The sequence below is a fragment of the Moschus berezovskii genome, chromosome 14, assembly GCF_049115385.1.
Source record: "Moschus berezovskii isolate FMDL1 chromosome 14, NW_MosBer_1.0, whole genome shotgun sequence".
In the NCBI taxonomy this organism is placed as follows: domain Eukaryota; kingdom Metazoa; phylum Chordata; class Mammalia; order Artiodactyla; family Moschidae; genus Moschus; species Moschus berezovskii.
In genome coordinates this window covers 51175047-51200534 of record NC_142473.1, presented here as the reverse complement: position 1 = coordinate 51200534, position 25488 = coordinate 51175047, and the positions used below count along the sequence as shown (strand labels likewise).

At 39.9% G+C, this 25488-nt stretch overlaps 1 protein-coding gene across 1 annotated transcript; it reads right to left on the bottom strand.

Annotated features, from left to right (window-relative positions):
- Nucleotides 1-7074: 7074 nt before the first annotated feature.
- On the bottom strand, nt 7075-8052 carry OR52B2 (olfactory receptor family 52 subfamily B member 2). Its single transcript, XM_055422548.2, has one exon. It carries the CDS (start codon nt 8041-8043, stop codon nt 7075-7077), a length of 969 nt encoding a protein of 322 aa, XP_055278523.2. The 5' UTR covers nt 8044-8052.
- Nucleotides 8053-25488: the final 17436 nt, after the last annotated feature.

Below are 25488 nucleotides of genomic sequence, written 5' to 3'. Positions count from 1 at the left end.
GATCTTCATGACCCAGGGATCAAACCCAAGTCTCCTACACTGGGGGCAGATTCTTTACCATCTGAGCCACCAGGGAAGCCTGTGAATACTAAAAGTTGGCATAAATGAATAAAATAAATAGGAAATGTGCAAAGAATCAAAAGAGGCAATTCACACTACAAGAAAAACAAATGGCCAATATATATATGAACAAATGTTCAAAGGGAAAGAAATGAAAATCAGTATCGTATTAAAATACAGTAGTTTCATATCAATTGGAAAACATAAAAATAAATGATCAGCCCCCAGTGCATGTGGTACCACATGAAAACCTACAGATATATCTATAAGAATATTCATTGTTACACCGTGGTAATAGTAAAAAAATTTTTACAACTTCCACGTTCATCAGTCAGTTCAGTTCAGTTCAGTCACTCAGTCGTGTCCGACTCTTTGTGACCCCATGAATCACAGCTTGCCAGGCCTCCCTGTCCATCACCAACTCCCGGAGTTCACTCAAACTCATGTCCATCAAGTCGGTGATGCCATCCAGCCATCTCATTCTCTGTCGTCCCCTTCTCCTCCTGCCCCCAATCCCTCCCAGCATCAGGGTCTTTTCCAGTGAGTCAACTCTTCGCATGAGGTGGCCAAAGTATTGGAGTTTCATCTTTAGCATCAGTCCTTCCAATGGACACCCAGGACTGATCTCCTTTAGAATGGACTGGTTGGATCTCCTTGCAGTCCAAGGGACTCTCAAGAGCCTTCTCCAACACATCAATAGGACAATAAATAAATAATGGTATACTTATGAAAGAGAAATGTCTTGTTTCCATTTTTTGAAAAGGAGTAGAATTGATGCTTTCAAATTGTGGTGTTGAAGGAAATACCTGAGAATCCCTTGGACTGCAAGAAGATCCAGTCAATCCTAAACAAAATCAATCCTGACTATTCATTGGAAGGACTGATGCTGAAGCTGAAGGTCCAGTACTTTGGCAACCTGATACAAAAAGCCAACTCATTAAAAAAAAAAAACCTGATGCTGAAAAAGAGGGCAGGCGGAGAAGGGGGCAACAGAGGATGAGATATTTAGATAGCATCACAGACCCAATGAACTTGAGTTTGTACAAACTTCAGGAGATAGTGAAGGACAGGGAAGCCTAGCATGCTGCAGTCCATGGGATCACAAAAAGAGTCATACATAACTTAGCGACTGAACCACAAAAATTAAACATGCATATAGTTAATAAAGCAAACTGAAGATTAAAATGCATAAGATTTTTTTACTGTGTTTATTAATAAGACACTTCACGTTATAATTAAGAGAAAATCCAACCCCAATTTCGCTTGAGCAAGCACAAAGGGAAATGTCTGTTCCTGAAATTGAAAATATGTTTCTAGTATCAGATTTATGTAAAGATTCAAGACATCATCCAGGGTTCCATTTCTTTATGACTCTCTGCTTTGCCTTCCAGATGTTGACTCTCCTGGGGACAGGATTAAGGTGAGGTTCATTACAAGTAAGGTGCACTGAGCCACATTGGAATCCAAGACAAAAGGAAAAATGGGAGCCCCTATGTAGAGCTGACCTTGGAACAACACAGGCATTAGGTGCACCAACCTACCAAATAGTAGAAAATCTGTATGTAACTTTACAATAGACTCTCCCTATTGGAGAAGGAAATGGTAACTCACGGTAAGTGGAGGCACTTACCTTGGGTGCAAAATTTAAAAGGGTAGCCAAAAATCAGTAAGCTAGATAAATATTTTAATACAATCTCTTTTCATTTTTATTTGCAGTACATTAAATTTACTCATAAAAACATTCTAAAAATGTACAATTTTTCCTTTATAACCACATCTAATAAAACATAAAAACACCTAAAAGAGAATACTTGACACTTACAATTCAAAATCAAATTAGCCAAACATTAAATATTTACAAAACTATATCATTAAAAATATTTATAAAGTTACATGCAATTTTGTAGAATTGACGTAAAGTGAAAAGTGAAAGTCACTCATTAGTATATGACTTTTCTGTGACCCCATGGACTGCAGCCTGCCAGGATCCTCTGTTAATGGAATTCCCCAGGCAAGAATACTGGAGTGGGTCTTCCTGACCCAGGGATTAAACCCGAGGTCTCCCTCATTGCAGGCAGATTCTTTACTGTCAGCTTTCAGAGAAACCCTGGGAAGCCCTCAAGTTACATGAAATTTCATAGAATGGCATAAAAGAATGGTTCAAAAATGGGAGAATTTTCCTTCATTCCTAAAAAGGAACCATGACCAATAGAAGCTGTGAAGATTCTCAAGCACATGAGGTCTTCAGTTTTAGTACCAAGCCTGTCTTTGTGTTTCTAAGAACTTTACCCTGAGAGGGGCTTCTTACAACACCAGGATGGACTGGGCGGTGTGCTCCTCCCGCCAGTAATTGTGTAGTAACATTGACCTTTGGCCTCAGCCAGCACAGTATGAAGTTTGCAAGTGTTGATTAAAGATAGGCACTATGATTCAGAATCTCAGGACTTTTCTGTAATTGAGCCTTTTCAGAACCCATGGTTTTAATTTTTTTAATCAAAATTATATGAACTATCACAATGAACAAAATATCAGAATTTTAATAAAGATTGGACTAATAATGCTGTACTAAGCCACATTGGAATCCAAGACAAAAGGAAAAATGGGAGTCCCTATGTAGAGCTGACCTTTGAACAACGCAAGCATTAGGTGTACCAACCTACCAAATAGTAGAAAACCTGCAACTTTACAGCAGACCCTCCCTATTAGAGAAGGAAACGGCAACCCACTCCAGTATTCTTGCCTGGAGAATCCCATGGGCAGAGGAGCTTGAGGAGCTATAGTTTCCATGGGGTCACAAAAGAGTCAGACACAACTTAGCGACTAAACAACATCCATGGATTCAACCAACCCTGGATGGTTTTGTATTGTAGTATTTAATATTGAAAAAAAATCTGCATGTGAGCAGACCTGTGCAGTTCAAACCTGTGCTTTTCAGGGCCACCTGTACATGTTTTCTGTGGTTTTAATGGTTAAATGTTTCCATAATTTTATTTTGAAAATTATTATTTGAGTTTTTTCTATTGTGGGCTTCCCTGGTGGCTTAGATGGTAAAGAATCTGCCTGCAATGCAGGAGACCCAGGTTCAATCCCTGAGTTGGGATGATCCCCTGGAGAAGGGAATGGATACCCACTCCAGTATTCTTGTCTAGAGAACTCCAGGGACAGAGGAGTCTGGTAGGCTACAGTTAAAACCAGTGAAATTGTAATGCATTCTAGTTTTCATATATATATTTCAACTTACACTAACTTGTGAGTTTTACTACACCTACTTTTCAATGCTCCACCATTTTTTATACTACTGTAATATTCTGGAGGGAAATTAGCTGTAGTCCCAGGACCATGTAGCAAAAATGTCTGTAGCAGTTCAATATGTTAAGATATACACACTTCTGAATAGTGTATATTTATACTACTTTATACAGAGGGCCTGAGAAGACAGTGTCTGGATCAAGTTTATTGGATTTTATTCCAGGAAAACCTAAAAATCCTATGAGACATATATTTATTCCCTTCCCAGAAACTTAGCCCAATTTCATGCATGCTTCCCCAACACATGAAAGGAGATGCCAGATCCAGACTGTGGAGCGAAATAGGACAGTATTTACACCTCAGCTGCAGGAATCCCTTAGGCAAGGAAAGAGTTTCTACCCTACTAAGTCTTTAGGGAGCATCTCATTTAATTGGACAAAGAAGATCCCCTTAGGACTAGTCTCCAGAGGTCACTGACCAGAGAGGGTGGGTAATCTATTCCTAGCTACAGCAGTCTGTCCAAACTCCACCTGCTAACAATTCCACTTCTCTGGCTAACATGCAGACACAGAGTGGACTAGTGGACACTAATCACTGCTAGTCAGTACACAGAATGTTAAAGCCCTGCCTATATTACTGGACCTCAATGAACATAGAAACCTGTGGGGATATAGAAGAAATAGTAGGTCAGGAGGAGTTAAGCAGTGTGTGTGTGTGTGTGTGTGTGTGTGTGTGTGTGTGTGTGTCCAAATGATTCTCACTCATAAAATTAGGTACTACTTAACAATGAAAGGTCCAAAGGTCAACAACCTCACCAACATTTTAAATTAATCAATCCATTAATATACACATTGACCTCTATGCCAGATTCAAGAACCATAATAATGAATGAAACAAATTCTCTGTCCTCACAGAACTCAAGTCCTCATGGTTTCATAGAGTGATTAATAATGAGCTGAAACCATAAATACCATTGCTGTGAGACCCAGAGAACAAGATGATCACCTCCAAGTTGGGGGAGATTGGCAAAGACTTCAAGGAGGAGTTGACATTAGGGCTCTACCATTTGCCAGCTGTGTGGTCTTGATTATTTATCCTAGCTGAGCTTTTGGTGCCCCATGTATAAAACAGAGGTAGCAACAGTACTATCTCATGAGGTTGTATGAGGATTAACTGAGTTAATGCAGCAGAGCACATAACATGGTTCCTAGCATACAGTGATCTCCTACTAAACATTAGCTTTTGTTATAATTATTATCATTAATATTACTACATTATGTATTAATGTACTACTACATGGTGATGTGTTTTGAGGTAATGATATAGAAGTAAATCAGGGCTAGATTATTAAATTAATGCTTAGTCTAGATATTACTCTGTGGTCCTATGACTTCCAAATTGTGGCTGATCAAACACTAGGTTACTTTACCAGTGTAAATTGATGTGCTATCAAGAAGTTATATAAACATAGATACAAATATCTATGGTCACAAATGTGTGGAAAAGGCTGAAAACTCTAGCTCTCTCTTGGATAGCCATGTGCATGACTCACAGGGTCAGCATTTTTCATGCTTATTTGACTATGGAACTTTTCTGTAAAACATCCATTATGATACCTATTATTTCTACAGAATATTCTGTGGAAAACACTTCTGTAAGTAATGAAGACTGATTGAAAATATTTGACATAAAGTAGAAGGCAATGGCACCCCACTCCAGTACTCTTGCCTGGAAAATCCCATGGATGGAGGAGCCTGGTAGGCTGCAGTCCGTGGGGTCGCTAAGGGTCAGACACGACTGAGCGACTTCACTTTCACTTTTCACTTTCACACATTGGAGAAGGAAATGGCAACCCACTCCAGTGTTCCTGCCTGGAGAATCCCAGGGACGGGGGAGCCTGTTGGGCTGCCGTCTATGGGGTCGCACAGAGTCGGACACGACTGAAGTGACTTAGCAGCAGCAGCAGCAGTATGATTGGCCCTGCATTTTATAATGTTTAACTTTGGGTCAATTTATAGTTTAGGTTACAGTGTAAAAGATTAAAAACATTGAAATCAATTTAAAAACGAATGCAATATCTGAGGTAAAAGATGATAGGGGATATAAGTAATGGATAGAAACAACGTTAAAAAGAAACCTAACAATACTTAGTGAACTATTTCTCAGATACTTAATACTATGAGCTAAAAATAAGTGCTGTATGTATGGTTTATTTCATTTAATCTTCTCAAAAGCCCCACAAGTTTCTCTTTCTACTCTCATTTTACATACTTAAAAATTGAGGACTAAAAACATTGAATAAATTTCACAAGTTCACACAGCTGGAAAATGATGGGGACTGGACTGGAATCCTGATACAACTCCAAAAACTACCCAGATATCTATTTAGTAGTAAAATCAATATCAGTTCAGTTCAGTTCAGTCGCTCAGTCATGTCTGACTCTTTGCGACCCCATGAATCACAGCACACCAGGCCTCCCTGTCCATCACCAACTCCCAGAGTTCACTCAAACTCATGTCCATCGAGTTGGTGATGCCATCCAGCCATCTCATTCTCTGTCATCCCCGTCTCCTCCCACCCCCAACCCCTCCCAGCATCAGTCTTTTCCAGTGAGTCAACTTGTCGCATGAGGTGGCCAAAGTATTGCAGTTTCAGCTTTAGCATCAGTCCTTCCAATGAACACCCAGGATTGATCTCCTTTAGAATGGACTGGCAGTCCAAGGGACTCTCAAGAGTCTTCTCCAGCACCACAGTTCAAAAGCATCAATTCTTCGGTGATCAGCTTTCTTCACAGTCCAGTAACAACCAATTCTTGGGGAGCAGGCTAGAGAGGAAGAAGTTGAGTGACTCCCCGGGGTTTCCAGCTCAATGAAGTTGATACAATTATCACAATCTACTTTCTAAGAAAAGGAACAATAAGAAAAGCTACCATGAATGGTAGTTCTATATTCTGGAGATGATACCCAGTTGATAGGTGGATTTTTATGTATCTGAAACTCAAATGAGAATTCTAGGAAGGAGACAGCGATGGAGGACACATTAGCACAGTTTGTGGTTGAGGAAATGAGTATATATGGCCTTTTCTGAAAAAGCATGAAAGAATTAGAGTCAAGATCAGTAACTTCAAGAAACTACTCCAATTTTGCCAACCTGGCCAGGAACAATGCGCTATAATTTCTAATATTGAGGTTAATCAGAAGCCAAGTATAAGAGGATATCAAGAGTATCCTATTTCCTCCACCCTCGTTATTCCCTGGTCTCTGAGATATGGCAAAGTTGTGAGAAGTATGAAGAACTGTGCTGTGTCAGCAGCTTATTTGTCTCTAAGACGCCAAACTACCTTTGTAAGGAGACAGTTTACCAGCTGATCATTCAGTGCATAATAGAGATGCACTTTCTAATTTTGAGGAGGTAAATGTGCTGTCATTCATTTTTAAAACATTTACTGTGTTCCAGGCATTTTGTGAAGTACTGAGCATACAAATATGAATGACACACACTCTTCTGATTTCAAAGAGTTTACAGTCAATTAGGGGTACAAATAAAAACCCATAATAACTCAGTACATACATTTTGAGATCTGCACAAGATTCAATAGATGTACAGAGATAGGAGGCTTGGAGTGTCTGAAAAACCCAGAAGGAAGATGAAGAAAAAGCAAGAGAGAGAGGAAGGGAAGGGAAAGCTCTCTCAGTCCAAGAAATCTCTGTGCTTCACACCTAGTTTCCTTGATAAAGCTGGGAGTGAGGATTCAAAGGAAGCCATTAGCCCAGAGAGGAAGCAGAGCACCAAGCCATGATATCAAAGAACCGGTGGACTACCCCGTCCCAGATCTGCTTAGTCTTTACACCATAGACAATGGGGTTGAGCATTGGTGGCACCACCACATAAAGATTGGCTAGCAGGATATGGACATGTCGAGGTATGTTATGTCCAAAGCGATGGGTCAATAATGTAAAGAAGGAGGGGACATAAAACATGAGGATGACACAGAGGTGGGAACCACAGGTGCTGAGGGCTTTGTGCCGAGCATCCTGGGAGGGCAAACGAAACACTGCTCGGAGGATCAGTGAGTAGGACACCGCGATGAGGATCACGTCCAAGATGACCATGACAATGGGCACTGAGAAGCCGTACCAGATGTTAATGGTGATGTCAGCACAGGCCAAGCGGGCCACTCCAATATGCTCACAGTAGGAGTGGGGGATGACATTGGTCTGGCAGAAAGGCAGTCGATTCAGCAAGAAGATCACCGGGAAGATGATACAGAAACTTCGGGTGACAATGGCCACAGCAATCCTTCCCACCACAGGCCATGTTAGCATTGTCTTGTAATGCAGGGGGATACAGATGGCCACAAACCGGTCAAAGGCCATGGCTAATAGGATAGCTGACTCCCCCACAAACATCATGTGGACAAAGAAAACTTGGGTGACACAGGCATCAAAGGTAATGTCGTGAGCATGGAGCCAAAAGATGGCTAGGGCCTTGGGGACAGTAGTGGTGGACAGCAGGATGTCTGTGATGGCCAGCATGGAGAGGAAGAAGTACATGGGCTCATGAAGGTTACGTTCTGTGATGATGACCACTATCAGGATACTGTTGCCCAGAACTGCAGTTATATACATGAGGCAGAAGGGTATTGACAACCAAACATGATAAGCCTTCAACCCAGGGATGCCCAATAGGACAAAAACTGCAGGGTGGAAGATGGTGAAGTTGGTGTGAGTCATGATGTACTTTAGGATCGTCTCTATAAGGACAGAAGCTGATGAGTCTGCTGAAAGGCATAGGAATAGAAAGCAGCTCTGAGTACATCAGAGATCACAAAAGATAGCATTGGTTTCTGAACCATGGGACTCTGCAGGGGAATGTTCTCCTAGACAATGTTCAGTTGGGTGTAGAAATGACTTCTGACCCTTGGCGCTTGATTTGCAGGGAGAGCTTCTGTGGCGATCACTCTTCAAGAATCAATAGAGGCTTCACCCTGTATCCAGCCAGTCTGCTCCCAAACTTCGGTCCCATCCTACCTTTCTGACCTCATTCTACCATTTCCACCTAAGCAGCATTTGCCCTCTTACCTGTGTTGTGTTTTTTTCTTCCCACGAGATTTTGTTCCTTCTGTGTTAACCTGAATTTCCCTTCCCTTTCCTCTCTGCTTACTCAAATTTTAACCTTAAAATACTTTCTTAAAACATATCACTTTGTAATGGCCCATGTTCATAACAATACATTTCCTTCCTGAACACCTATTAGCTAAACTATATTTAACTTGATTATATTTAATCACATTAAACTTATCTGGCTATTACTTTGAACATTTCACATGAAATTTGCCTAATAACCTGGCACTCATGGAAATGGACCGGCGAGTGGCAATCCAGGAGTCTGAAAAATATATTCCTTCATTCTGACCCAAATTAAAACTTTCCCTAGAGGCCGTGAGGAGCGGAGCAGTTGGTGAAATTGAGAGGGATTCATATTCATTGCCTGCGCTTCCCCAAAATGATTCCATAAAAGTTGTGTTTAAATCTCCTTAACCTTAAGAGTGCCCAAGGAAAAGTATTCTGAGTACAGGAAATCAATACACACCTCTCTGGCTCCGCTAATATAACCCTCCTTTTCATCCCACTTGTTCCTTCACTCTCAAAAAATTCAGATTTCCCTTTGGCTAAGAAAATTTAGGCAAAGGGCTTTCTTTGCCGTCACTCCTCCCACCACTCAGGTAAGATTTATTTCCTTCTGAAGCTGTGGACTGTCAGCTCTTAGGATTAGGGAAGGAATGAGTGATTAAAAACCTGGAAGGGAATATGGAGGAAAGAGGCCATAGAGAGAATAAGGGAAGAATTGGGGGTATACTATTAATAGATGGGCCTACTGAAAATGGCATTCAGATGGTCCCAGGGAGGAGGCATCCAAAGGAACGAAAGCCCCAGTTTATGAGTCCATCCCCCTATCTCTACGCAGATGCACTTGCTCAGAGCATAATAGGCTGTGGAGGGAATGCAATGGGACTCCAGTTGGGCACAGGGAAGGGACCAGGGCCAGATTCAAACAAGTAAGGGCCTCAGAGGAGTCAATAATTTGACACCCTTCCAGCCCAGTATATTTTAGATACTCATCTGACTTCTATTCAGAGGAGAGGCTGAGCTTTCCCGAGATAAGCACAGAGATAAAGGGCCACTGGTAGCATTGCTCTGCCTCTATTCTGAAGAATCAGCCCCAAATTTATATAAACAAAAGCCCCACCAGAAAGGTTGAAGAGGGAGGGAATATACATATATATATTTATTTATTTATTTATTCATGTTGTTGTACAGCAGAAATTAACACAACATTGTAAAGCAATTATCCTTCAGTTTAAAAAAAAAATAAAAGAGCCCCACTAGAAAACAAATTCATTTTCCTTAGAAGATTTACTGAAAATTTTTCTCACCTAACACCTTCTCAATAAATGATACCTGATATATGACCTCATCACAACCTGGGCTCTCTGCCTATAATTCTAATAAGGTCTTATAACCTCAGTAGTGAGACATCAAATTCAAGACTGGAAGAGGGACGGTGAGGCCTGGTTGGCTGTTTACGAAGTTCTGGAAAAGGCGTCTGCCTGTGTGAAGAAGGACTTTCACTTCCTTCAGTGCCTTCCCAGGGCTCCATCTCATCTCTGCTGAGGGTTCTAAGCAGGAGAGTTTTAGACTCAGGCAATGGCAAGCCACTCCAGTACTCTTGCCTAGAAAATCCCACGGACGGAGGAGCCTGGTAGGCTGCAGTCCATGGGGTCGCTCCGAGTCAGACATGACTGAGCTACTTCACTTTCACTTTTCACTTTCACACATTGGAGAAGGAGATGGCAACCCACTCCAGTGTTCTTGCCTGGAGAGTCCCAGGGATGGGGGAGCCTGGTGGGCTGTCGTCTGTGGGGTCGCACAGAGTCGGACATGACTGAAGTGACTTAGCAGCAGCAGCAGCAGGAAAGAGTCAGAGATCACAGGCACGAGGCACACATCAAAGTCTCACAGTGAGAACCTGCCCAAGCCCTAAGAGAGTATCCAGATGCAGATGAGCAAGAAAAAAGAACAGCAGAGATGAGGCAAGGCACCATGGTGACTGGGAGAGAATACGGTACTGTATGTGAGGACCCTGACTTCTGGAGTCAACTTCTGGGTTAATTTCCCAGTTCTTCCCTAACTAACTTGATGATCTTAGGCAAGCCACTTTACTTCTGCACATTTCCATTTTCTCATTTGTAAGATGTGGATAACAATGAACTTTATGAGGTGAAAAGTGAAAGTTTTAGTCACTCAGTCATACCTGACGCTTTGCAATCCCATGGACTGTAGCCTGCCAGGCTCTTCTGTCCATGGAATTCTCCAGGCAAGAGTACTGGAGTGGGTAGCCATTCCCTTCTCCAGGGGATCTTTCTGACCCAGGGATAAAAAATGAGTCTCCTGCATTGCAGGCCAATTCTTTACCATCTGAGCCACCAGGGAAGCCCTTATGAGGTAATTAAGAGTATTAAATGAGTTAATTCATATAAAGTGCTCAGAATAGTAGATCATTATTATTTATAAACCTGTTTGGCCATCATCCTATTATATTATTTTCACTAAGCAAAACACACTAATGAATATTCAGCAATATTAAAGTCTTATTCTTCATCTAAATATAACCAAAGGAAGTTTCTTTTCTAGGGATAAGAAGAGGGAAAGGGATGAGAGAAGTGCCCAAGGAGAGAAAAAAGAAAACATATCTCTCAGATAGTGTCTCAGAACGAAGACCTGGGGGACTTCCCTGGCAGTCCAGTGGTTAAGACTCCACACTTTTGCTGCAGGGGATGAGGGTCCAATCTGTAGTCAGTGAAGTTCCACATGCCCCTCGGTTCAGCAAAAAAGAAAATAAGATCTGAGGGCTTGGGTGGTACACCAGGAAAGTCCACAGTGATGGACTTAGCTGGGTCAGAACTGCCTGCTAGGCTCCCTTCAAGTGCTTTGAAAAACATGTATCTGTCAAAGCAGAAACAGAGATTATCTCCATTATTTACAGAATCCCCAGGCACATGGCAGAGTGATGGGCATCAGAGCTTCAGCTCCAGGACAGAGGGGAACTAGGAGTGGGAATCATAGGGAAGATTCAGTCCAGGCCGGAGAAGTGAAGGCACTTCTTCCCTGCAGCCCCTGACCAGACTCTGTTCTCTCTCTTCCTAGTGTCTTCTTTTCTTCCTGTGAGTCCCACCCAACTCTATTTTTTGGTTATGTCTACTCTCTCTCTAAGGGTTTATATAAAAGCCTTTCATGTCTTTATGCAACTTTATTTTGGAAGATTCTTCTAACTCTCATAATAACATACTAAAATGTACCCACAGACCATATCGGATATAATTGTTAGACAAATGTATAGGAGTTGAATCAATTATTTTTTGCCTAGTTGTATTATCTAGACATTTATTTAAACAAGTATTAATTTTATTTTGCCATTTTTCTGGGGCATGTGTTTCAGATCTCAAGTGCTCTTCACCACTCTCAAGTTCTTTAAAGTGCACAGGGTCTAAACACTGAAGCCATGTCTCTAACAGATAGAATACCCTTCTCCCTTCCACTCTAGATTATAAGGCTGGCTTCTGTGTGCAGCACAGTATATGGAAGCATAGTTGGGGGATGTGTCACAAGAAGTTTGTTTCTAATAATACATAAAGCACCAACATTTATAAATGGCTCACCCTTTTAACAAATTGGAGCAAATTCAGATTTATACCTCTAATAGCCTCACTCTTGCTCATGTACACTGAAAGATGGCATGTAAAATGCTTCATAATCTAAAGCCAGTGTTATTTATGCTGCAGAGGCACTGATATGCCCTTAATTCACTAACATATCTTTAATAGAGACTCATGTTTTTTTAATAAACACCTCAAGAAAAATGTCCCACTACCCCATTTGTCTCACTTCTCATAAGCATTTTGAGGATTTTGTCAACATTTAAGTAATCATATGGTGGTGTATCATGTGTAAATATCGCAATAGTCTTATGATGTGATGGCAAAAACAAGGAAGACCACAGTTCCAAGACACAACTTCTTCTCCCAACTTCTGTATCAATTCTGCAGAATGTAGGATGGCAGAATGAATGAGGATTTTTCTGCTTTATACACACCTGACACCCAGATTACCCAGATAAAATTTCCTTAAAAGTCCTCCTTACTTTGGGATTTGGGAGTTCATAGTACTAAGCACAGTATCTGGTTTAGTGGAATTTAGGAAACATTTGAGCAAATGGACCATGGAATTAGTCAGTTAACCTTTCACCAGTAACTTTGGTTGTTTTTCCAAGGTGGTGCTCAAAATCTGAGCCATTTTCCTGAACAGCCCCACTTATATCCCCTGTCCTGGTACAGTCTGATTCTGACAGCTCTATGAACTGCTTTCAAAACTTTCAAGTCTCTCTTCTCCCATATTCTTCTGGTGCTTTTCCTGGCCACTTTCTGCATTCACATTCCCAACCCATGCCACCTCCTCGTCCCACTGACATCTCCCGCAGCACTCCCTACCCTGAGCTCTGTCATGCTGCAGTCTCTCTCTCATCCTGAATCTCACTGACCTCTTTTCTCCTACATACCCACCTCCTCTCTCCTCCTCTCTCCCAGTTCATTTGTGTCCTTTACTGATACTCCTAAATACGCACATAAACATACTCTCCTGCCAATCCCTCCCCCTACCACTCTCAATGAAACTCACCTACAATATCACAGTATCTGGTGAAGAATTGAGAAAGTGGCAGAGAACAACTGAAAACTTTGTTTGTTCTGAGAGAAGAGACATGAGATGAAAAGAGAAAGTTGGAGCTTGACCATGTTAGCGTGAGGGGTGTCACTAGTCCTGCTCTGTACAGGGTGCCTATATCTAGAGACTGGAGACACCACATGCTTCCTTCTCCTGGAGGCAGGTGTTAGAGTCACCCCTGGGATCAGTTCTCCTTCAATCAATGAAGCAAAGGAGAAATGAAAACCCTTCCCCCTCATGCCAAGAGGGAGCAATAATTCTAGAGATAATTATTAGACAAAGTACACACAAAGTATTTGAAGACACAGCATAAGAGCAGTGACAGAAATCCCAGCAATAAAAATAACAGCTAGTGACTTTTGAGCCCTTACTAAATCCCTGCCAAATATGGTGTTCGGGTTTAATATAAATTACCACATTTAATTCTCGGAACAACCCACTGAGATAAAGCATGACTCTTATATCCATTTGGTAGATGAGAAAACAGAGGCTTGGAGAGACTACATATCTGATAAGAAGAGAAGAAAAAAGCTCACTCGGGTGAACATTTCAAAGTATTCAGACTCAGTCTAGAAACATTGATTAAGGGAGCTGAGAGGTAGAATTTTGGAGCCACCCTGAAGAGTCAATCACTTAAGAAAAAAAGAGACAGAATAAATGAAAGTTTGATTAAAATTTTTATACCATTAAAGGCAAATTTCACTTTGTGTGAGCACTTAAATACTCTAACACTGTTGGGAGGAGAGTGTCTTCCCAGCTATCTTGTAACTTTTGGAGCAAATATGTTGCTAGGAACCCTATAAGAAAAAAAAAAGAAAAATGCAAACCCATGCTTTAGGTTTTTATCCAAGAGAAATAAAAACATAAATTCACAAAAACTCATACAAAAAAGCTATGCTCATAGGAGCTTTACTCATAGTAACCAAAAACTGGAAACAATCCAGATGTTTATCAAAAGACTGGATAAGCAAATTGTGATATATTCATAAAATGGCACACAATTCAGCAATTGAAATGAAAAAACCACTAAAACAGATGGAAAAAGATATTTCAAGCAAATGAAAATCAGAAAACTGGAGTAGCTATACTTATATCAGACAAAATAGACTTTAAAATAAAGACTGTTATAAGAGACAAAGAAGGACACTACATAATGAAAAAGGGTTCATTTCAAGAAGATATAATAACTATATATGCATCCAACGTAGGAGTACCTCAATATATAAGGCAAATTCTAACAGCCATAAAAGGAGAAATTGACAGAAATACAATAATAGTGGAAGACTTTAACACCTCACTTTCAGCAATGGACAGATCATCCAGACAAAAGATCAATAAGGAAACATAGGTCTTCAATGGCACATTAGACCAGATACACTTAATTGATATTTGTACAGCACTCCATCCAAAAGCAGCAGAATACACATTCTTCTCAAGTGCACATGGAATATTCTCCAGGATTGATCACATGCTGAACCACAAAGCAAGTCTCAGTAAACTTAAGAAAATTAAAACCATATTAAGCATCTTTTCAGACCACAACACCATGAAATTAGAAATCAACGACAAGAAAAAACTAAAAAATGCAGACACGTAGAGATTGAACAATATGCTACCTAACAACCAATGGATCATTGAAGAAATCAAACAGGAAATTGAAAAATATCCCTTCAGAGAGAAGAGGAATGTGAAGAAAAGAGAAAGCTAGAGCTTGACCATGTTGGCATGAGCAGGTGTCACTAGTCCTGCTCTGAACAGGGTGCTTATATTCAGAGACTGGAGACACCACATGCTTCCTTCTCCTGGAGGCAGATGTTAGAGTCACCCTAACTTTAACATTTTCTTCATAGAGACAAATAATAATGAAAGCACAGCAATCCAAAACCTATGGGATGTGGCAAAAGCAATTTTAAGAGGGAAGTTTATAGCAATACAATCTTACTGCAGGAAGTAAGAGAAGTCACAAATATACACCCTAAGCTTACACCTAAGGCAGCTAGAAAAAGAACAAACAAAGCCCAAAGTTAATAGAAGGAAAGAAATCATAAATACCAGAGAAGAAATAAATGAAATAGAAATACATAAAACAATAGAAAAGATCAATGCAACTAAAAACTGGTTCTTTGAAAAGATAAACAAAATTGATAAAACATTAGCCAGAGTCGTCAAGAAAAAAAAGGAGGGGGAAGAGCTCAAATCAATATGGTTAGAAATGAAAAAGGAGAAGTTACAATGGACACTACAGAAATACGAAGAATCACAGAAGACTATTACAAGCAACGATGGGCTTCCCAGGCGTCACAGTCGTACAGAATCTGCCTGACAGTGCAGGAGCTACAAGAGATGCAGGTTCAGTCCTCGCATCAGAAAGATCCCCTGGAGCAGGAAATGGCAACCCACTCCAGTATTCTGACCTGTGAAATTCCAGGGACAGAGGACCTGGAGGGTTACAGTCCATGGGGTTGCAAAGAGTCAGATACAACTGAGAAACTAAGCATGCACGCCTACCCATATGTGCAAATATATGCCAATAAAATGGACAACCTGGAAGAAATGGACAAATTCTTAGAAAGATACACTCTTGCAAGACTGAACCCAGAAAAAATAGAAAACATGAGCAGACTAATCACAAGTACTGAAATCAAGACTGTGATTTCAAAACTTCCAACAGATAAAAGTCCAGGACCAGATAGCTTCACAGGCAAATTCTCTCAAACGTTTAGAGAAGAGTTAACACCTATTCTTCTGAAACTATCCCCAAAAATTGCAGAGAAAGGAATACTCCCAAACTCTTTCTATGAGGTCACCATCACTCTGATACCAAAATCAGACAAAGATATCACCAAAAAAGTTACAGATCAGTTATCACTGATAAACATAGACACAAAAATCCTCAACAAAATAGTAGCAATCCAAATCCAACAAAACTTAAAGGATCATGTACCATTATCAAGTGGAATCTAACCCAGAGATGCAAGAATTTTTCAATATCCACAAATCAGTCAGTATGATATACCACATCAACAAATTGAACAATAAAAACCATGTGATTATCTCAATAGATGCAGAAAAAAAATTTGACAAAATTCAACACCCATTTATGATAAAAAAAAAAAAAACTTTCTAGAAAATGGGCATAGAGGGAATGTACCTCAACATAATAAGGCCATATGTGACAAAGCAGCAGTCAACATCATATTCAACGATGAAAAGCTGAAAGCATTTCCTCTTAGATCTACAAACAGTAAATGCTAGAGAGGGTGTGAAGAAAAGGAAACTCTCCTACACTGTTGGTGGGAATGTAAATTGGTACAGCCTTTATGGAGAACAGTATGAGTATTCCTTTAGGAACTAAATATAGAGCTACCATGTGTGTAGTCACTTCAGTCGTGTTCGACTCTATGACCCTAGGGCCCATAGCCCGCCAGGCTCCTCTGTCCATGGGATTCTCCAGGCAAGAATACTGGAGTGGGTTGCCAGGCCCTCCTCCAGGGGGTCTTCCCAACCAAGGGGTCAAATTCGTGTCCTTATGTCTCCTGCATTGACAGGTAGGCTCTTTACCACTAGTGCCACCTGGGAAGCCCAGAGCTACCATACGATCCAGCAATCTCAATCCTGGGCATATATCCAGAGAAAAACTTGGTTTGAAAGGATACATGCACCCCAGTGTTCATTGCAGCACTGTTTACAATAGCCAAGATATGGAAGCAATTTAAATATCCACTCACAGATGAATGGATAAAGAAGATGTGGTACACATATACAATAGAATGCTGTTATTGTTGTTGTTTAGTTCCTAAGTTATGTCTGACTCTTTGCAACCCCATGGACTATAGCTCACTGGGCTCCTCTGTCCATGGGATTTCCCAGGCAAGAATACTGGAGTGGGTTGCCATTTCAAAACTTCTCCACAGAATCTTCCTGACCCAGTGATCGAACCTGCACTTCCTTCATTGGCAGGTGGATTCTTTACCATTGAGCCACCAGAGGAGCCGACAATAGATGACTCAGCCATTAAGAAGAATGAAATAATGCCATTTGCAGCAACATGGATGGACCTGGAGAGAGTCATATTAAGTGAAGTAAGTCAGACAGAGAAAGACAAATGTTATATGATATCATTTATATTTGGAATCTAAAAAATGACACAAATGAACTTAGTTAAAACACAGAAACAGACTCACAGACTTAGAGAACAAATTTATGGTTACCACGGGGGAAGAATCAGGGGAGGGATTGGGAGTTTGGAATTGACATGTACACACTGCTATATTTAAAACAGATAACCAACCGGGACCTACTGTTTAGCACAGGAAACGCTACCCAATATTCAAGAATAACCTAAATGAGAAAAGATTTTGAAAAAGAACACATACACATATTGGTATAACTGAATCACTTGCTGTGCACCTGTAACTAGCACAAAATTGTTAATCAACTATGGTCCAATGTAAATTTTTTTGAAAACTGCTAAAACATACAACACAGGTTAAACTCAGGGTCACTATGTTGCATGGAAGAGACCAGATACAAAAGGCTATATATTGCATGATTCCATTTTCATGAGGCTCCACATAGATAAAAACCAGCCCATGGTGATAAAAATCAGAATAATGATTGCCTCTAGGGTAGGAGGAAGCAGAAGGCACTTCCTCTGGTAAAAACATTCTATATATTGAGGGAAGTGTGGGTTACATGGGTGTCTACATATGTCAGAAGAAAGATTTTTTTGGAGCATCAAGAAGGAATAAAGAATAATGAAAAAACAGGAATGTGTGCAAATGCTTCTTCCCATGAGTTTTTTATATCACATGCAATGATTAAAACAAAAGTGATTACACCATCTGACACTCAAGACAATAATATTTTAAAATAGGAAGAGTAAAGGAACCTAAATGGAATGAAGGTTTTTCCTCTAAAAGTGGCAAAATGTTGTTGCCAGTGGACTATGAATAATTGTCCACAATAATTTTTAATAGAGCAACCACAAAGAAAACTATGCAAAGCCATATACTCAAAAAGTAAATCATGAAAAAATCCTAAAAATGTTCAAGCAATCCACAGAAAGGCAAGAAAACAGAAACAGAGGACTGAGACAGAGAAACAAACAGAAAGTAAATAATAAAATATCAGACTTAAGTCCCAACTCATTAATAACTACCTGAACTGTAAATGATCTAAACACACAAGCTAAAAAACAGAGATTGATAAAGTGGACTAACAAAAAAAAACCGATTATTCTGTTTATAAGAAATTCACTTCATATTCAATGACAAAGATAGGTTGAAAATAAAAGGAAAAATATATATATTATGCAAACATTCATTTAAAAATAAAAGCAGGAGTGGCTTATATTAATAGCAGATAAAGTAGACTACAACGGGTTTCCCAGGTGGCTCAGTGGTAAAGACTCTGCCTGCCATTGCAGGAGATGGTTCAGTCCCTAGGTCAGGAAGATACCCTGGAGCAGGAAATAGCAACACACTCCAGTATTATTGCCTGGAAAATTTCATGGACAGAGGAGTCTGGTAGGCTGGAGTCCAAGGGGTCGCAAAGAGTCAGACGCAACTGAGCAATTGAGCACATATGCATACACAAAGCAAAAATATTGCTAGTGACAAAGTGACATATTACATAACAATAAAAGTATCAATTAGCCAGGAAAATATAATGATCCTAAGTATGTACACACCAAACAACAGAGCCTCAAAACACATTAAGCATAAACTGAAAGAACTGGAAAGAAAAATAGACAAATCACAATTATAGTTTAGGACTCTAACAGCCCCCTCATTATTGAAGTTCTTCTATCTCTACAACTGATAAAACTACTAGACAGATTATGAACAAGGATGTAGGAGAACTGACCAACACAATCAAATAAGATCTGACTGACATATGTAGAAGACCACCCAACAAGAGATCAAACTTTTTTTTAATCAAGCAACCATGAAAAAATTACCAAGATAGCCATTATTATGAACCGTAAAACAAAACTTAGCAAATTTTTTCCAGTTTTATGGAGAAATAATCGACATACATGATGCTAAAGCACACTGCATAAGGCAAACAGCCTGATGATTTGATTTACATACATTGTGAAATGATTATCAAATAGGTTTGAGTAACAACAAAGGTCCGTCTAGTCAAGGCTATGGTTTTTCCAGTGGTCATGTATGGATGTGAGAGATGGACTGTGAAGAAAGCTGATCGCCGAAGAATTGATGCTTTTGAACTGTGGTGCTGGAGAAGACTCTTGAGAGTCCCTTGTACCGCAAGGAGATCCAACCAGTCCATTCTAAGGGAGATCGATCCTGGGTGTTCATTGGAGGGACTGATGCTGAAGCTGAAACTTCAATACTTTGGCCACCTCATGCGACGAGTTGACTCACTGGAAAAGACTCTGATGCTGGGAAAGGTTGGGGGCGGGAGAAGAAGGGGACGACGGAGAATGAGATGGCTGGATGGCATCACCGACTCTGTGGACATGAGTTTGAGTGAGCTCCGGGAGTTGGTGATGGATAGGGAGGCCTGGCGTGCTGTGATTCATGGGGTCGCGGAGAGTCGGACACGACTGAGCGACTGAACTGAACTGAACTGAACTGAACATACACCTTCTCATACAGATACAATAAAAAGAAAAAAAAGGGAAAAAATTTCTACTTGTGATTAGAGTTCATAGAATTTACCCTCAACTTTCCTATATATCACACAGTTGTATTAGCTGTGGTCATCCCGTTTTACATTTCATCCCCAGGACTAACTTACATCTAAAAATTTGTACCTTTTGACCACCTTCCTCCAATTTCTCTTCCCCCCACCCACCACCTCAGGTAACCAAAAGTCTGATCTCTTTTCCTATGAGTTTGGGGGATACTTTCTTTCTCCTTTTGGTTGCTATTTTTTCTTTAGATTCCACATACAAGTGAGATCATATAGTCTTTGTCTTTCTGAGTTATTTCACTTAGCATAATCCCTTCAAAGCCCATCCATATTACCACAAATGGTAGGATTTCCTCGTTTTTACAGCTGAATGATATTCCAGTGTGTGTGTATCTCACAACTTTATCCATTCATTCATCAACAGGCACTTAAGTTATTTCCTTGTGTTGGCTATTGTAAATAATGCTGCAGTGAACATGGGGGTATATATGTATATACCAGTCTGTTTCATGTTCAGTTCTAACTGTTGCTTCTTGACCTGCATACAGATTTCTCATGCGGCAGGTAAAGTGGTCTGGTATGCCCATCTCTTGAAGAATTTTCCACAGTTTGTTGTGATCCACACAGTCAAAAGCTTTGGCATATTCAATAAAGCAGAAGTAGATGTTTTTCTGGAAGTCTTTTGCTTTTTCAATGATCCAACAGATGTTGGCAATTTTATCTCTGGGGCCTCTGTCTTTTCTAAATCCAGCTTGAACATCTAGAAGTTCACGGTTCACATATTGTTGAAGCCTAGCTCAAAGAATTTTGAGCATTACTTTGCTAACTTTTGAGATGAGTGCAATTGTGTGGTAGTTTGAATATTCTTTGGCATTGCCTTTCTTTGAGATTGGAATGAAAACTGATCTTTTCCAGTCCTGTGGCCACTGCTGAGTTTTCCAAATTTGCTGGCATATTGAGTAAAGCATTTTCACAGCATCATCTTTTAGGATTTGAAATAGTTCAACTGGAGTTTCATCACCTCCACTAGCTTTGTTCATAGTGATGCTTCCTAAGGCCCACTTGGCTTCCTATTCCAGGATGTCTGGCTCTAGGTGAGTGATCACACCATTGTGGTTATCTGGGTGATAAAGATCTTTTTTGTATAGTTCTTCTGTGTATTCTTGCCACCTTTTCATCTTCTGCTTCTGTTAGGTCCATGACATTTCTGTCCTTTATTGTGCCCATCTTTGCATGAAATATTTCCCTTGGTATCTCTAATTTTCTTGAAGAGATCTCTAATCTTTCCCATTCTACTGTTTTCCTCTATTTCTTTGCATTGATCACTGAGGAAGGATTTCTTATCTCTCCTTGCTATTCTTTGGAACTCTGCATTTAAATGGGTCTATCTTTCCTTTTCTCCTTTGCTTTTAGCTTCTCTTCTTTTCTCAGCTATTTGTAAGGCCTCCTCAGACAACCACTTTGCCTTTTTGCATTTCTTTTTCTTGGGGATGGCCTCCTGTACAATGTCACGAACCTCCATCCATAGTTTTTCAGGCAATCTGTCTGTCAGATCTAATCCCTTGAATCTATTTGTCACTTCCACTGTATAATCAAGAGGGATTTGATTTAGGTCATACCTGTATGTATGTATGTATACAGCTGATTCATGTTGTTGGGACAGCAGAAACTAGCACAACATTGTAAAGAAATTATACTACAATTAAAAAAATAAAGAAAATGTCAATTTATTGCAAAACCAATACAATATTGTAAAGTAATTAGCCTCCAATTAAAATAAATAAATTTATACTAACAAAATTTTTTAAATTAAAAAAACAGTATGATATTGGCAGAAAAGTAGCCAAATAGACCAATGGAACAGAATTGAGAGCCTAGGAATAAACCCAAGTATATACAGTCAACTAATATTTGACAAGGAAGCTAAGAATACTCAGTAGAGAAAAGATAGCTTCCCATTACCTAGCTATTTTACACATGGTAGTGTGTATATGTCTATACTACTCTCTCAGTTCTTCCCACCCTCTCTTTCCCCAGTGTGTCCAGTTTTATAACTATAGAGTATAGCTTTATGATCTTCTTTCTCAGGATGTCTTTGGTTATTCAAGGTCTTTGTGGTTCCTTATAAATTTTAAGAGGTTTTTTCTACTGCTGTAAAAAAAATGCTATAGGAATCTTGATAGAGATTGCATTGAATCCATAGATGACCTTTGGTAGTAATGACATTTTAATAAAATAATTCTTCCTCCATGAACACATTTCCCATTTATCTGTCTTGTTCGATTTCTTTCATCAATGTCTTATAGCAATAGCTTTTAGAATAGAGATATTTCATCTTAGTCAAATTTTTTCCTAATTTTATTTTTTTGTTTTTGATGCTATTATAAATGAGATCAATTTTTTTTTCATAAAATTTGTCATTAGTATATAAAATGCTATTGATTTTTGGAAGTTAATTTTGTATCTGCAAGTTTATTGAATTCATTGATCAGTTCTAACAGCTTTTTGATTGTCTTCAGGATTTTCTCTATGTAAAAATCATGTCATCTAAAAAGAGAGACCATTTTGCTTCTTCCTTTCCACTTCAGATACCTTTTATTTCTTTTTCTTGCCTTCTTGTCCTAGCCATGACGTCTAGTGCTATGTTGAAAATGGGTGCTGAAAGTGGCTGACAGTGGTGAAACTGTCTTGTTTCGATTTGGACACATTTTCAACATCTCACCATTGAGTACAGTGAAAAGTTGATATGAGCTTGTCATACATACATGGCCTTTTTATGAGATATATTCCTTCTGTGCCTAATTTGTTAAGAGTTTTTATCATAAGAGGATGTTGAATTTTGTCAAGCTTTTTCTGCATCTATTCAGATGATCATGTGATTCGTTTTTCATTTTATTAACATGATGTATCACATTGCTTAATTTGTGTTTATGCTGAATCACCCTTGAATCCTAGGGAAAATCCTATACTTGATCCTGATTTATGATCCTTTTAATGTATTGTTGAATTTGTTGCTGATATTTTAGTGAGGATTTTTGCATTTATGTTCAATTGACCTGTAATTCTCTTTTTTGTGCCTATGATATCTTTGTCTGGTTTTGCTATCAGGGTGGTGCTGGCCTCATAGAATGAGTTAAGAATCCTTCCTTATCCTGCAAGATTTTGGAATAGTTTGAATTTGATTTGTTGTACTTTATTGAGAATCTTTGCATTTATATTTATCAGGGATACTGGCCTGTAGTTTTCTTTTCTAGTAGTGTCCTTTTCTGATTTGGTTATCAGAATGCTGGTCTTATGAAATGAGTTTGGGAGTTTTCCCTCCTCTTCAACTTTTTTGAAAGAGTTTAAGAAGGCCTGGGTTAATCCTTATTTAAAATATTTGGCAAAAATTTACTAGTGAAACCATCCGGTCCTGGACTTTTCTTCATTGGTAGAATTTTGATTACTGATTCAATCTCCTTACTAGTAATTGATCTATTCAGATTTTCTATTTTTTTCCTGATCCAGTCTTGAGTTATAAGTTATGCTTCTAAGGATTTTTCCATTTCTTCTAGGTCATACAGTTTGTTGGTATAGTTCCATTCACAGTAGCCTCTTATAATTCTTAGAATTTCTGTGGTATCCATTCTGTCTCCTTTTCATTTGTAATTTTATTGATTTGATCTCTTTTTTGTTTCCCTTGGTGAGTCTAGCTAAGGATTTATTAGTTTATCTTTTCAAATAACTAACTTTGTTTGGTTAATATTTTCTATTTTTCCTGTTCATGTCTTTCTGTTCTAATCTTTTCTTTCTTCTGGTAACCTTGGGCTCAGTTTGTTCTTTTTCCAGTTCCTGAAGGGGGAGAGTGAGGTTGTTTAAATGGAATCGTTCTTGTTTTTTAATGCAGGCATTTATTGCTGATATTCCCCCTTAGAACTGCTTTGGCTCATCCCACAAGTTCTTTTATATCCTAACCGTTTAACATGTAAAACAGCACTACCATTTGTCCTAGGTTCACATTCTTTCTCAAATGTTTCACTGATGAAGATTTTAATGTTATGTCCCTACTCCTATTTTTTCCATAGTCCCTGTGATTTTGTTATTTTATCTTACATACTGTGGTGATTTTTAGAATATGTCTCATCATAGCAGAAAGAATTTTACTCAGTGGACTTATGGTGGATGGTGAATCTTTTTCATTTCCATGGATACCGAAGGCTTCTGAAACTGTAGGCACCACTGTTAGTCAGCAAATGCTGTCTGGGTGGCCATTTGGGCCAGCAGTTTTGTCCCACAATTAAGAGCAATAAATATTTATTCATTGACAGTTAACTACCAGATATTATGATAAGTGGTGGTTATACTGAGGGTAATAAGCACTGCCTGTAACATTTTCAGTCTAGTGGAGGAAAGAGAGACAAGTAATTACAATAGAGGGGAACTGATGCTATTAAAGAAGAAAGAAAGCAAGGTCTTTTCTCTCCAGACATCAGTGAGTCAGCCAAGACCTCCCAGAGAAAGTTTCCTCTAACCCAGATCTTTCAATCCCAAAAGTCAGTCTCTGTCATTGTCCCCATCTCTGCCTCTTTACTTCCTGAGTTACCCAGGCTACCAGACGCAGAACAAGGAATTGTTAATATGGCCCAGGAGGGAGGGGTACGGGCCCTGAGGGAAGCAGGTAGAACAGCCACATAAAGGGCCCCACAGGCATCAGTCAAGGTGAAGAGAAGCTGCAAACACATGGTGCCAGACCTTTCCTCAGTCAAGTCTTCTGGGGCTTTTTTTCTCCTTCATTTATCCATCCAACCTTTAAGTTTCTGCTGTGGGCATGGTTCTGGGAGAAGCTGGTTCTACTCACGCTGCTTCCTCCAACACCAGTGATATTTCCTCCTCCTCTGGCTGCTAGTCTGTGTTGAGGGCCATTTCCTCCCCCTCTGTCACCTGCTCTGCTTCTGGCACCCCACGAATGAGACTCAATTCTGGAATGTGACTCCCCTTCTGGAATGTGAAGAAGGAAAGGAGACAGAGAAGCTCCTTTCTTTGCTGCCATCTCTTTCTCCGTTGCATGCCACGTCAATTCTCCGTTGCTTGCCCAGCGTCAGTTCTCCAGCCCGTGTTCAAGTTCACTACTTCAGCATGGAGTGAAGAATAACAGAAGAACCCCACACCCCAAAAACCCACCAGGTTTTCTCCTATCGCATCAGCCTCCTTACTTTGCTCCAGGTCCCTTCTGCCTCCTCCTTCTGTTTCTTTCTCTCTACTCTTTTCCTTTCTTCTTGGAGGGCTGGTGCCCAGAATGTTAAAGCTGGGCAACACTTAAGATGATTGTGCCCACCCCTGCTGCAGGGCTGAGGAAGCTGGGCCCAGGAGTTCTGCCTAAGATACAGTCAGGAACAGGACCAGCCTGAGGCCTGATCCCCACCCAGCACTGGCTTTCTCTCCATCTACAGAGACTGAGACTGACTCTACTTGGACTCTGAGGAAGAAAAAACTCATCTCAGCTCCACTCTCAGCTGAGCCCCAACTGGAGGGCTCCAGCTATTCTAGCACTGCAGCAGTGACACCCCCACTTCACTTCCACTGTTCCCCTTTGCTCCCCTAACACTCATGGGCTTTCAGGCAAAAGGATTCTTCCACCCTAGCTAGGGTTGTGACCTTGATTATCCAAGGTTATATCCATATAACCCCAATCAAAGGTTATACTACTGCCTCCCAGCCCTGCATGACTCCTACACATACATGGATGGATCTGTGCCA